The sequence below is a fragment of the Schistocerca gregaria genome, chromosome 6 (genome assembly GCF_023897955.1).
Source record: "Schistocerca gregaria isolate iqSchGreg1 chromosome 6, iqSchGreg1.2, whole genome shotgun sequence".
NCBI lineage: Eukaryota > Metazoa > Arthropoda > Insecta > Orthoptera > Acrididae > Schistocerca > Schistocerca gregaria.
Genome location: NC_064925.1, coordinates 189032302 through 189046365, shown reverse-complemented (window position 1 = coordinate 189046365; position 14064 = coordinate 189032302). Strand labels below are relative to the sequence as shown.

Genomic DNA, 14064 nt, shown 5'->3' with positions numbered 1-14064 from the left:
GATAATTATATTTCTGTATTTCCCTTTCACTCTCTGTCTGCTAAGTCTTTCATTTATGGGTTCAAATTCCAAAACACTTTTACCAACCTCCTTTGTTATTATGAATCCTGTTCCTGCTTGTACTGTTCTTCTGTCTGATCTACTATACAGCAGAGAATACCGGGGTACATCTATCTGTCCTTGTCCTTGTAATGTTACTTCTTGTAGCTCTACAATTAACTTTAACTTCATGATCTCATCGGCTATTTTTTTTTCCATTTTTCCGGGTTTCAACGTTGTTTGTACCTTCCATGTTACTATTGACAAATCTACTGTCCCTTACTTAGTTGAGGTTGTGTGTATTTTGTGTCCCATCCATCATCCGTGGCTCTTGTTGAGGTTCTGTAATATTTCATTTTTACAATGTGTGGTTATCAGCCCCAGCCCAATCCCCATCTTGGAGGACCTAGATTTATTTAGGGTTTAATTTCCTAGGGTGATTGGCTTCCCTACTGCTACAGAGCTTCCCCCCCCCCCTCCCCCCCCCTCCTCCCTCCCACTGCCCTATCTTGCGGGACATACTTTGTCTGGCTTCTCAGTAGAGACCAGTCCAGCTTAGGTGACACTGCCAGTAGCTTTGCTACTGCCGGCGTATCGTTAACTTCATCGATGCATGCAAACCCTCCCGCCTGGCACTGCAGGTGCCTACGATAAGGCAGTGTCCCCTGAGAGGGTGCTCTACCCTCTGGTGGTCATAATTCTAGTTCACTTATGCTCGAGCTGACTGCTAATTTATAGCATCTGTGCTCTACAATATAGAGACCAAAAAACAAAATCTGTCGTTGTATTTTGACCACACTGAACGTTTTCCCATAACATGTGAATACGGGGTGTATATGCAGACAAAACGCAAAAATACCCAGATTTTTCCTGGATTTCCCCTTTAAAAACAAATGTTTTCCCAAGTGAAAATACACTATAGCTCGGGTGAAAGTACACTTTTTGTATGTTAAGTGACCACATACTTTCCCGCAGAGCTGCTAAACTTATCAATCATATAAATGGTAAACCTTTTTATTCACCAGCTTGGAACTTCCTGGCGCTTTGGGAAACAAAACCCAACAAAAAACCACCCATTTTGGATATGCCTTTGATGTGTGGGAACATGTACGCTGTATATTCTCATATTACGAAAGTATATATATGAATTCCACCAAATAAACCATGGTAGTTTCCAAAGCACTGAAATAGAAATTGTGTTGCACGATACGCTTTTGTCTGCCAATCATAACTCATTTCACCTGATCTCACCAGCCAATGACAGCATATTTTCAGAGCATAGATAAAAATGTAGTCAGCCAATAGCAACCTCACTGTTAAGTAACTTGAACAGACAAATAGGAAAAGTTAATTTTTAAATTAATATATGTAGAATACAGCTGTGAGAAACGCTGAGCTTTCTTGTGTAATATTGGTCTTCAAAATTTGTTTGCTGCTTTTTCTCTGAGAGTATGGTTAGACAGGATCCTAAGAGCACAATTTAAATTGCAGCAGAGTTTCACTTCTGTATACTGGTTATTTTTTGTCTTACCTGGAAGAACATGTATCGAGCACTTCAGCTTTTCCATAAAAAAGCTTGTTACCAAAGATTCTTACCTTACACTTTTTTTTTAAGAGTAGTTATACTTTTTGCCATCATTATTTTATAATTTGTAATATAAGAAAAAACTAAAATAAATATGAAAAACTAATCTTGAAGTGTGTTTTTTTTTTAGTGTTTGTTACCCTTTATGATCTATAAAACATAAATGCACCAGTATTTTTAAATAATGGCATAAATGCCTGTTCTTTTCGACATGAAATTTTTCTAAGGGTCTGGTCTACAGAGTGTACATGTTTTGAATGAGTCAAACCGTCCGTGATTTAAGAAGTTCTTTGCATGTTCTCACAGGTAACGTAATTCATCATGTGTAAAAGGTAATTTACTTTAAAAGTAATGCTTCTCAAACCACCACTCACAATATAATCCCATTACCCATTAAATATGTCAACAGTTCTGACATCACACTCATTGAAAGCAGTTTGTGCCACGAAGTATTGCATAGTCTTTGTCCTGAAGCTTTAAACACATTTTACTGCATACAGACATTTCTTTTGGCACTGCTTCTTGTTGCAGATGGCACATTTTATTTGCAACTAAAATTTTATTTTGGTGGTGGTCTCTCATTTACTTTTCATTGCTACAGTCTTACTCTGCAGTAACAGGCTAAAGTAAAATTCTTTGTTAGCATCTCAGTTATTACCAGTCATTATTACAAAAATTTAACTGAATACTAAAACAATAAAAAATTCCCAGAATTCTGAAAAATTCCCATGTTTTTTTTCCCCAGATGAGAAAATTCCCACACTTTTCCTATTTGTCCTGGAGTTTTTGCTCCTTAGAATAGTTACTTTTCTTACTACTCCTGTGCTAAACACTTAGTCAGCTCTGTTTGTAGTATTGTTAAGTATGGATCAGATGGCTATGAATACGAACAAAAGATCAAAATCAACATTCTGTCAATTTTGTAATTATCGAATTAGGTGGGTTGAGTCAGGTAGCGCACGACTTACCAGTTGGAAAATGTTGCTGCTTCTCAACAGAAATGGTAATTTATTGGAACCTTAAACAGAGCTAGCCAAAAGAAGAAAACAAGTAAAAGAACATTTCAGAAAAAAATTAATTTTTTTGCAAAAGCACATATTCCAATGAGAAAGCTATCCAGTCCCAGTCCCAATTTCATTTTAACAGATAGTTTAAAAGCCCTGTGGCTTTGTCTTCAGGCACATACATAACAATCTGTTAAATTTATATGTCTAATCATTTACAAAAGGAAAAGAAAAAAAAACAACTGTGGCAATAAGTTGCAATCTTACCTTATATTCATCTCAGTGTCAACTTCTAATCTTCGAGCTTATACAAAATTCTCATTGCTTGTGTAGATGTATGAAGGGTGTCCCAATAAATAATAAAATAAAATAACATAAAAAATACAATTTAGTTTTTGAATACAACACATTAGTTACTTGAAAAGTTGAATTATTTTTATTTTAAACTCATGAGGATAGAATGGAGTTACATGTGGAAAACAATGGGACATATGTCTGCCAAATCTTTGTTGACAAATTCTAACTCTGTTTACAAACTCTTAGTGTTTCTTTTTTTCCCTTTTTTCTGACTTAAGTTTCCATAATGACGCACTCAGTTTGCTGTTGTAACTTGGGAAACATTTTTGGTATGTTTGTGAAAATATGTAACTTCATGTAGCTTCAGAGGAAGTAGTAACACTGTGTCTTGTCTCAAGTTCTTGGTGGGCAGATCTCCATAGCTTGAGATTACATGCCCAGGAAATTTCTCCTGCAACAGTTAGCATGGTTCACATATGGCCATCTTGTTTGAACCACCTGTTTTAAAAGTCCATCCTCCTTCAGTTAGGGCCAAAGAAACTCAAATACTATGTTTACCATCACTGGATTACCTGATTAATTCTCTTAAAAACCACTACTCAGTTACCTGATTCATTCTCTGAAAAACTATGGCCGAGCCACTCTGGCTTCCCAAAATCCACGCCAAGCAGTTGCTCATTTTACGTACACTGGCTTTCAAAGTGTTGCTCGAGGCTTCTTTGTTGCCCAAATCTGACAACTGTGCTAGTTGATGTAGCCACCCAGAAGGAAATGCACTTAATCATTAAACTGATGTTCCTCATAAAATTGTCATCCACATTTTGGCTGTCCACCACCCAATTGGTAAATTGACACCATTGAAAATGATCAGTTGGCAGTAGTTGTTTCATGAGTTGGACGTTGTAATGGTGTAGACGAACATCCACTTACTTCAAGGTTTTCAGTGCATTGTCAAATTGTGGATGAATTCAGATACCCTTTTACTGACTAAAAATCATATACACTTTATGAAATATCTCTAAATGACACCTGAACAGTGGAAAGTGTTGCCAACCTATCAGAATGAAAATAGCATGCAATTTAAATTGTGCATTCTTATTGAGAAATGGTACAGATCACTCAGGTCTCAGATGTTTCATCGTTATTCTTCTCAAGATTTCGTACATTTGCTGTCTCTCGCAGTACTAAATGTATAAGTATTTTGAAGGTATCATACTATCCTACATACTTCAATCCAGTGGCAAACCCAAAATGAAATTTATGTATTTGATGCCTCTTTACTTTTTGGGAATGTAAACTATTTTATATACAATAACTCTTCATGTTTATATTTAATCTGCTATTTTAGTAAGTATTTTTAAGATCTGAGATGCCAGTAATAGTTCTTACCTCTCTCTTTATTACATTGGAAGGCTTTGTAAATTTCATAGCATATAATCTACATACATCTTATCTACCATTACTCTTGGAGAATTATAAATATTAGGCACTACAATCTAGAGTCCATATTGATTCAGGCAGTCTAGGAAAAAATCTTGCCTTCATAATATCAGATGTTACGAAGTTTAGCATATGTTAAAATGAAAGACTAAGTAAGGAAAAGGTATTCTTTTGTTTTCTCCAAAAAAATTTCTACTCTGCGATACTGCCCTCTAAAGATGACTGCGCATACCATTTTGAAGATGCGAATTTTGGAAAAAGAATTAAAATGCTGTATCTCTGGAACAGTTCTAGATATTTTGTTGGTTTTTGTTTCTATTATGATTACAAAGAAATCCTCCATTTGTACTTAACTGTCAAAGTTCTTTTACTAAAGTGTTTTGAACTGTTTTATTACATTATCACATAACAGGCTCGTAAAAATGAAAACATAGACTATTATAACATAATTTTAGTTTTGAAAGATGAGTAAGAGACTCATTTTTCAAGCATTTTAAATAGTTCCAAAAAGTATGTGAAATGTCCAAACACTTGTAAAGGTTTCAATTTTTCTGTTTTGTACTTAAATTAGCCAGTGAATGAACTAAAAATGTGTTCCACTGCTTCAGTATCTTCCTTTGCTATAGTGATGGCTTCCTGTTGAACTAATAGGAACTAGAGCACTTACAATCTTCAAAACATTGTGAACTGGAAGTGAGCACTGATGGCATTGTTGCTGTTCTTCAGCTTGAAACCTATACCCAGCAGCTAGTCCATGTGGTAGCATGAAGAAATGAAATTGTAGAATTTCGTTTCACTCATAACTGGTGCCCATAATCTCTACAATCCACCAGTCACAGTCATACAAACACGCCACAAACTTCCCCTTTCTCAGGTTGCGAATCTGAATATTATCTAGCTGTTTCTGAGGTGTTGGCTGAAAAATAGGAATTTCTTCTTTCTTGTTCTTTAAAGTGCGTGAAACGTGAGTTGGCGCATCACTTTGAATCCAAAAGTGTCTCTTCTGAATTCCTTTCGCAGTAGTAGTTTGTTTGGACCATTCTTCTTTTTTCTGCTCACGGAATTCTTCGATATCCTCTTTGGGCAAAAGAATGAGGGCTGTGGATGTACAATATTTCACGACTCTCGTAAAATCCTCAGCATTCTGAATTGCAGCTGTATGTGGTCTGGAAAGATTGTTTTGTAGCATGGTGTTTCAGCAGGCCTACTACACAATCACAAGGTCCCTTCCCATGACCAGTAGCACTGTATACCCTGTCAGTTGGCACAAGCGACTTACTCAATTCAAACAGGTGGTAACTATTTTTAAAATGACTATGAGTGCCATCAGAAAAAAATAATGATCTTCTCTGCCTCTGTTTGCAGTTGAAGAATTTTTCTCATTGCTAGCAAAGCATGTGCTGAGTCATGTCCTGTGTCATCACTTACAACTGCAACACTTGTGGTCTTCTTTTGAAAATATGTCACTCCTGTAAAAATTGAAATCTGGTCATTACTGCAATGATACATTTGTATTACTTGTGGGAGAATTACAGACCAGTTCTCAGCAAAATCACAATGAGGCACTAAACATAGTTCTTCAGTCTGTACACACCCCTTCACTTCTGCAATGTGTTATTGTTGCAATTTCTTCATATGCTGGTGTGTTACTGACCATCTACCAAGTTCATCAGTCAAATTGTCAAACGCAACATTTTTCTTAATTAGTTTATTTTCATGCCATGTCGCATATGTAATTTCTGCAGAGTTATCTGCTACATCTTCAAGGCCAAGTGTCTGTAAAGACAGTCCTCCCTTTCCAGGGCAGTCACCACATTCCTGAAACAAACAAGTCTCTCGCTTTACGTCATAGATTACTAATGACTTCAAACGCGTAACCAAGGTGTCATATGTCACATGCTCCAATTAGTTCTTCAACGTTACCATACAAAGTTCAAAATTTGCACAGTATCCACACAAGACATCTCTAGGTGGATGTGGAACTACCCACTTAGGTCGTAGAGCATAAAATTGTGATTTTCCGTATGTGAAGTTGTATAGTTGCTCTTATAAATTGCAAAAGTTTCTTTCATACTGTGGGTCTTGTATCTCTTCACTTTCACAATTTTTTGACCTTCAACTGTTACAGTTAGTCTCTTTCATGTTGGCACTCAACAGTCGCATTTATCTTCAAGATAAAATGGCTGCACTATTTGAACTTGGGCTGCTTCTACAGTATGACCATAATGTGGATCTGGTCTTCCAAAGACACCTTTTACAGACCTCACATTTCTTGTTTGTCTACCATGTACTTTGATACTGATGGAATGTGGTTCAAAATTGTTTTCTTTGAAAATGTTTGTAGAATAATAGTTAAAACTTGCACCTTTTCACTGTAGGATGCACAATATTCAGCAGCTGAATTGATATGTGTGAAAAATTTGTGACAAGAGCTGCAAGAGTGCTTTGGTTCATTTTCTTCTGAAGATGGAATTTCTAGTTTGAAGAGTGTGGTCAGTTTTGCTGTAGTGTATTCATCCATAGCTTTAGTAGTTTCTCTGTGCTTTCTTGATGCATAGAGCTTATGACTCGACTTCACTGACCATGGCTTCTTAACAGGACTAACACTTTGTATTTGACTGATTCAGGGTATTTAATTCTTCCTCTATTGATGCAACATCTGCATGATCTGTGCCACGGGAGGCTTCACTTTGTTCAGATACTATCATTGTTGTTATTTCATCAAAACATTTAGAATACAAAAAGTCTTCATTGGAAACATCTTCACTTTGAAACTTTCTATTTTTGTTGTTACTTCAAAAATTGCAATACAGGAAATGGATTGTTATTTTAAGATTGTAAACAAACATCAACATGAGGAAGTTTGAACTCTTAAGTGCAATTTTTTCGTCTATTGACTATCGGTTACAAATATTAGTAAACTGTCGTCTTCAGACTTTTGACATTTTTATACGGCAAATTTTGTGACATGTCATAAAAATTGACAGTTAATGTTATTTTACCAAAAACTGCTGTTATTTTTCATATTTTCCTTTTTGCAAAATTATCCTGTCCCTATGTGTATTTCATAGATATGAGTTTATTGCCAATTGAGGTATAAATGGTGTGGAAAGCCCTAGTCAGAACACTAGCTGCACGAAGAATATTGAATCCTTGTGTTCGAGGAGGATCGAAGGAGGAGACTAGATCTGTTAAGTGATGTGATCGACAACTATGTTTTTTTATGTTGAAGCGACTGCTTTGCTACAGCTGAAAATTACATTGAAGAGATGAGATGTATGAATTTCCGGGGAGAGAATTGTAGATAAAATAAGTGCAATCTAACCTAAAGACTTGGTTGTTTTTAATGAATTATTTTGAGTGTTGCTTGCTCAAAGCACACTTTTTTCCAGATTGTTATAGAAGAGGTGGCTGCAAGTGATTCTACTGACAATGAGGTGGCCCTTACAGGAGTTGGTGACCAACTGCAAGGGCTGGCAATTTCTGACTGGTTGCACTTGCTCAGGCGCACCACGGGTACCCTGTTGCAGCTGCTTACAAGAGTAAAAGTACGTTTACCATGCTAATTACTTACATCAGAATAGTCTGAATTAAGTATTAATTGCCCGAATTTGCCAGGAAGCTACAATTTTTTTGCAAAACAGTGTGTTGTAGTAATAAGTTATGGGAGCAGGGTAACATCTGTTTTATATTGAACTAATGAAATCAATTGTCATTTTTTGCTTGCACATCTACGGTATGACTTTACCAGTGGATTCTGCAGTATATAATTATTAATGTTTATGTCATTAATTATATTTTATAAATTTTATTAGTGGATTCCTTGCCTTGTGAGCAGTCACTAATTTTTAGTGCTGGGGAAACTAGCAATGATTTAGCGTGGTATTACTAGAAAATAATCCTCCTTGCAATTGATGGTGGGGTCGGGCAGTACTGAACTTCCGTTTCTTCGGAAGGAATTTATTTTTGAAAGTTTGCAGATTTAGTTCACTACATTTACATTAAGATCTACACAGTTGACACACACTTTTTGATATTTAAGACCTGCATTGCTAGGATAAAAAAAATGGTATTGGTCTTTTCTTTAGGCAGTTCATGATGTCATGCAGCAAGCAGCAGATGTGAGTGCAGGGAAGATGCCTGCTGCAATCAGCAGTACTGGATCTGCTGAAGATATCCCTGCTGAAATACATGTTGGTGTAGGGTGAGTGTAGCTGATACCTTCTTGATGAATTGTTATTGTAATTGATTCAACAAAATTAAACTAATATATAATTCAGAGCTGATCTGAGGCCGCAGTCTGCAGAAAATAGCAAATGTCAGCAGACCAGCTGTCATAAACAAGAGCTGATAAAAATAACTTCTTTCATAACTTGCGGTACCATTATTTGGCCATAGGGCATACTGCAAGGAAAGAATTGATTTTTTCAACATATGAAGTCTGTTCTAAAAGTTCTGAAACTTTGTCCTTAAAATTTTTATATGCTTAAGTTTGACTTATTATGCATGGTCTCCTTTGAATTGCTGGATAGTGCCAAGATTTTTTCTTTCTCGTCTGTAGTTGCAAATATTTTTCGAAGCAGGGTTTTCAACTTTGGAAATCCACAGGAGCCTGATCTGGAGAGTACAGAGAATTAGGCAGCACAGTGATTTCATTTTTTGTGCAATAGTGACGGACCAACAAGGATGAATGTACATGTGTATTATCATGCTGCAATAGCCATAAATTGTCTCGCGCATTTCAGGCCAGTCTATTGTCACATTATCTTGCAGGAGTCATAACACGACCCAATAATACCATTGATTAACAGTTTGTCCCTGTGGCACGAATTCACGATAAACTAATCCGTCAAAGTAAAAGAAAACTATCAGTGTGGCTTTGACATTTGACCTGACCTAACGCGCTTTCTTTGGTCTTGGAGAACCTTTCCCGACCCTTTGTAAAGACTGAACCTTGGTCCATAACCATAGACCCACATTTCATCACCGGTTATGATTCTCTTCAGGAACAAGTCATTCTCGTTCGCACGAACAAAACGTTCTTCTCAGGTTGTGAGGAAAAAGTCTTATTGATCTTGACTTATGGGCTGTGGGACGAACTTGGCAGCAATACAATGCCTTCCAAGATGCTGTGTCAGCATTTTATGACATCATTAAATTGAAATGTTCCATTCTTCTGCAATCTCTGTCAATCTGTCTTCGATTGGCACACACAATTTCAGTGACATTCCTGACATAGGCGTTGTCAGGAGACATCCAAGGGCCTCCTGAACAAGGGTAATCTTTCACTTCCATCCGGCCATTGTTAAAACATGTGAACCGTTCATAACATCAAGTATGACTTAAGCACTCATCACCATAGGCTCCCTGCATCATTTGGTGTGTTATTGTAAATGTTTTCTTGAGTTTCAAGCAAAGTTTAACACAGATGTGCTGCTCCTTGAACTCTGCCATCTCAAAATTCACAAACTGTTGAAAACCCTGCTGAATGGACAAAGATTTGCAACTACAGATGAGATAAAAAAATCTGCAGATGGCACTTAGTGCTAGCCAGCAATTCAAAGGAGACCATACGTAATAAGTCAATGGTTAGCATAGAAAAATTTCAAGGACAAAGTTCCAGAACTTTCTGAACAGATTTCATGTGTTGGGAAAAAAAAGGGTCAGTTATTTCCTGGCAGTATGCCCTATGGCCAAACATCTTCAGAAATCTACAGGAGTCTGGTCTGGAGAGTACCTCACTGAACAGTAACTAACAGACATACAGCAATGAAACTTCTGCCAGTTACTTGAGGTTAACATGTAGAGGAGCTGCTGTTAATAGACGGGGTAGTATAGAGAAATTTGTAGGACATGAAAATGAAGCTTGTTGTTACCCCTATGTCTTTTGTGTATAAAGCCAGTCTGTCAGATTTTTTGAAACCATGTTGTTGTTGTTGTTGTTGTTGTTGTTGTGGTCTTCAGTCCTGAGACTGGTTTGATGCAGCTCTCCATGCTACTCTATCCTGTGCAAGCTTCATCATCTCCCAGTAACTACTGCAACCTACATCTTTCTGAATTTGCTTGGTGTATTCATCTCTTGGTCTCCCTCTATGATTTTTACCCTCTACACTGCCCTCCAATACTAAATTGATGAACCCTTGATGCCTCGGAACATGTCCTACCTACTGATCCCTTCTTTTAGTCAAGTTGTGCCACAAACTTCTCTTCTCCCCAATCCTATTCAATACCTCCTCATTAGTTATGTGATCTACCCAACTAATCTTCATCATTCTTCTGTAGCACCACATTTCAAAAGCTTCTATTCTCTTCTTGTGTAAACTATTTATCGTAGTTTATCGTTTTGAGGTGGGGTGAAAAAAATGGTTGTGCAATTGGTATTTGCTATGACACATTCATAGACAATAATGCCAATGACAAGTCTGAGTGGGTTACCATTTCTGCAGCTTTATTACCTGTCTTCAGGAACCTCAAGGTAAATTTGGACCAAAATTTAAAGAATGGCTGTTATGGCTTGTAATTGATGTATCAGAATCTGGAAAAATAGGAAATGATAGTTTTAACATTCTATTCTAAATATCATACCCCAGCTGCAGAAAAGTATTTGTTGGTTTTGTTGGACTCCTGGCCTGGACGTGACACCACACCTGCCTTCAGGAAAAGGATGGAAAGACTGTTGATCTAATCCAGATTCCACCTGGAACAACTAATGTGACTGAACCCCACACTAAAGACTTTTGACAGTGGAAAACATTTTACATAAAATAGTCAGACAACGTAGTTTCCAGTACCTCATTGTTGTTTCTGGTTTATCAGCAGAACAGTAGTCTTAAAGATCAGTCATTTGTGCATTATTAGTTTGCATCACACAATGTTTTATAAATTTGTGCATGTTGCAAAGCAGATGTTTTCATAATTCAGTAGACACTTTGCAATTTTGTTACTAGTAGAGGAAATATTAAGGAAATGTTTCATTGTTAGTACAGTATACAGTACTCGGAAATTATAATAAAATCTGTGATGCAGGAAGTGTTATAAAGCGATGTATCTGTAAGAAATATTTTAACAACTTGAGCTCCTGATAGATGGAAGTAGTTTGTAATGTAACATCAGTCGCTGCTGTGCTGTTTTTCCTCTGCTAGTCAGCTTTGTAAGAATTACATCTGAGACAGTTTACTGTTAGTATGAACTGCAAGCTGTTCAAATTGATACATGGCCTATTTGGTATGGTTTAAGTGTTTAAAATTTGCGCGTGTGCAAGCTGTGGTCTCCTGTTGCAGCTGTCTCTGCTCATTCACCAATTCAAACACTAGGCAGGAAGGGCTGTACAAACTGTGGTTACAGATGGTTTTTCGAGTGACAAAAATATTATTAGCGTCATTTTAAGAATATTTCCAGTGCATCTTAGAAGCTTTAATTTATTTGCACATTTATTTCTGTGTATCTCCTGTGTAAAAAATTTCAGGTTAGGTCTCGTCCTGTTGCATTGAACCATTTTCTTGTAAGTTAAACTGAAAAACGTTGTGAAATATTTCCAACACAGTACCATTATTAATAAGGAAAAAGTTTGTTCTCAAATTTGATAACACAGTCCTTTTCCTTGATATTAAGCTCTTTTGTGTGCCACTGTGTACTGTCCTATGTCTTGCATTTTGTTACTGGAGATAAGGGATCTTGTTTCTTTCCTTTTTTTTCCCCCCATCATCTGTTTAAGTCGCGGAGGACAGTGACAGGAAATTCATTTGTTGAGGAGTAAAGGACCAGAATTTGTCACAGTGTTCTCATTTGAATGTAAAAAAGAATAGAAATAACATTAATTCTTCATTTGACAAATTTCAAATCACATCTTCAAATTGCATTGAAACACACAACATAGTAATTTTGCAGACTTCACCAGATGAAAATTACCACTTAAATATGCCTCTCCTATTTATCACTAAGGAAGCCATTACTACCATTAGCAATTGCATTGAGTGGCAAGGCTGAGTTGCATATTCATATCACATGTACCTGTAAAGGCACGCACACACTAGCCCATCAAATGTGTGACAGCTAATGGATTTGACCGAATGTTGGTCGCCAAGTTATTGACATTTTGCCTGTCTTCCTCACCAAACCAAGGGGGTCAGGACCTAGGTATTCAGCCAAGTGGAATTGCAGTTGATGCTGATAAGTTGTCGAGGTTGCTTCCAATGTGTTATTGCTATAAAGTGGTGCTGTAGTAACAGTTTCACTGGCTGATACTGTGTTGGGGAAAGGAGGATTTAGCAATTGTCACAGGTGCAGCATTTATTTTGCTGCAATAAGCAGACCATCAGGAAAAGAAGAAGAAATGATGCTTGTGAATGAACTCTCTTTTTAAAAAAGGTAGGGAGCAATGTGATGGGACAAAATTAAGATCGACCTTAAAGCTGAATTGGAATATGGGCTGCTTCATAACTATTTTGCAAATGAGGGCTAAAAATTTTGTATTGTTATTGAATTGTGTAGGCCCTAAAATTTCCCAAGGTGACACCTCTCTTAGGAGAGCTGTTTTTGCAGTAAAAAGATATTTGTAAACATTCCATTTTCTTTTTCACATCATGCACATTATTTTTTAACAGCTCACTTATTTCCCTCATAGCACCTAAGCTTTTCAATTTGTTTTTACAAGCTCAGTTCATAGGATCCCATAAATGTTCCTATTCACAATGAGACTATCACCTTTAATGCTGTTTCTGTTTTCCACTCAATACTCTCAGTATTTTTAGACACGGGAAATACATACTCATTCAACAGATACAGTAAGTCCCTTCTGAACTGAAACATTTGACTCGGTGTCCACACTAGAAGTGGACCCCAAGCCCATCTGACTTGCAATGCTTTGATGTTACTGCTTGCAGTCTGAACTGCTGCTATGGCCAAATACTTTGTTGGCCCAAATTTGCTGCCTGTACACACTAAGAAAATTTTGGCCATCAAAGTGATTGGCTGTCTTTCGTTGACCATTGTTGGTATAGTATGTACTTGCCTGGAGGAAACTTCAGAGTGTATACAGTGTATCTGACTTTGACTCTTCTGATGCTGCATTATTAGCACAGTCCACATACTGATTTGGGACTGCTACATATGTCATATTCTGTTCAAGGGTTAACTATTTCTTTTTTTCTGTCACTATTACTCTCCAAAGGAATATAATCACAATAATTGTCCCGTAGTTTTCTGTGAACTGCGGACAAAATGCTTATTCTTCTATCGATATTTTGTTGAAGGTGAAAACCTAGGCATGGAAATGTACAAGCTTTTGAAGGCAGTGGTTCCATTTTCTTGCAGCATGGTTGAAGGGAAAGGAAGAGGGACAAAGAAAAAGGATCAGCGAGGTTTTGGAAATGGGAGTTATGGAAAAGTTGCCCAGAACTGCAGGTCAGGGGATCCCCTGAGGTATAAGGAGGAGGTTGTTGTTGTTGTTGTTGTTGTTGTTGTTGGTGGTGGTGGTGGTGGTGGTGGTGGTGGTGGTTGTCTTGCAATCAAAATATTACCTTATGTGGCACTGGACTGGGCACTAGTGACATTACAGGCAGTAGCCCACTATATAAGAACAGCGACAGTAACCACACAACATTCACCACTCAACAGTAAGCGAGAAGTAATCATTTGAAAGCTTGTAGATTTAAAATCTCTGGATGTGACTGGAACCTCTAGAGAATTTTATCATCAACT

General features: G+C 37.1%; 1 protein-coding gene across 1 annotated transcript in view; it reads left to right on the top strand.

Moving 5' to 3' along the window:
• The window catches only part of LOC126278062 (vacuolar protein sorting-associated protein 54-like), a 135588-nt gene that overhangs the window by 63189 nt on the left and 58335 nt on the right, over positions 1–14064 (top strand). Inside the window, exons 11-12 of the mRNA XM_049977883.1 lie at positions 7758–7913; positions 8454–8569. Coding sequence (XP_049833840.1) covers positions 7758–7913; positions 8454–8569 — 272 coding nt within the window. The remainder of the gene's footprint in view (positions 1–7757; positions 7914–8453; positions 8570–14064) is intronic.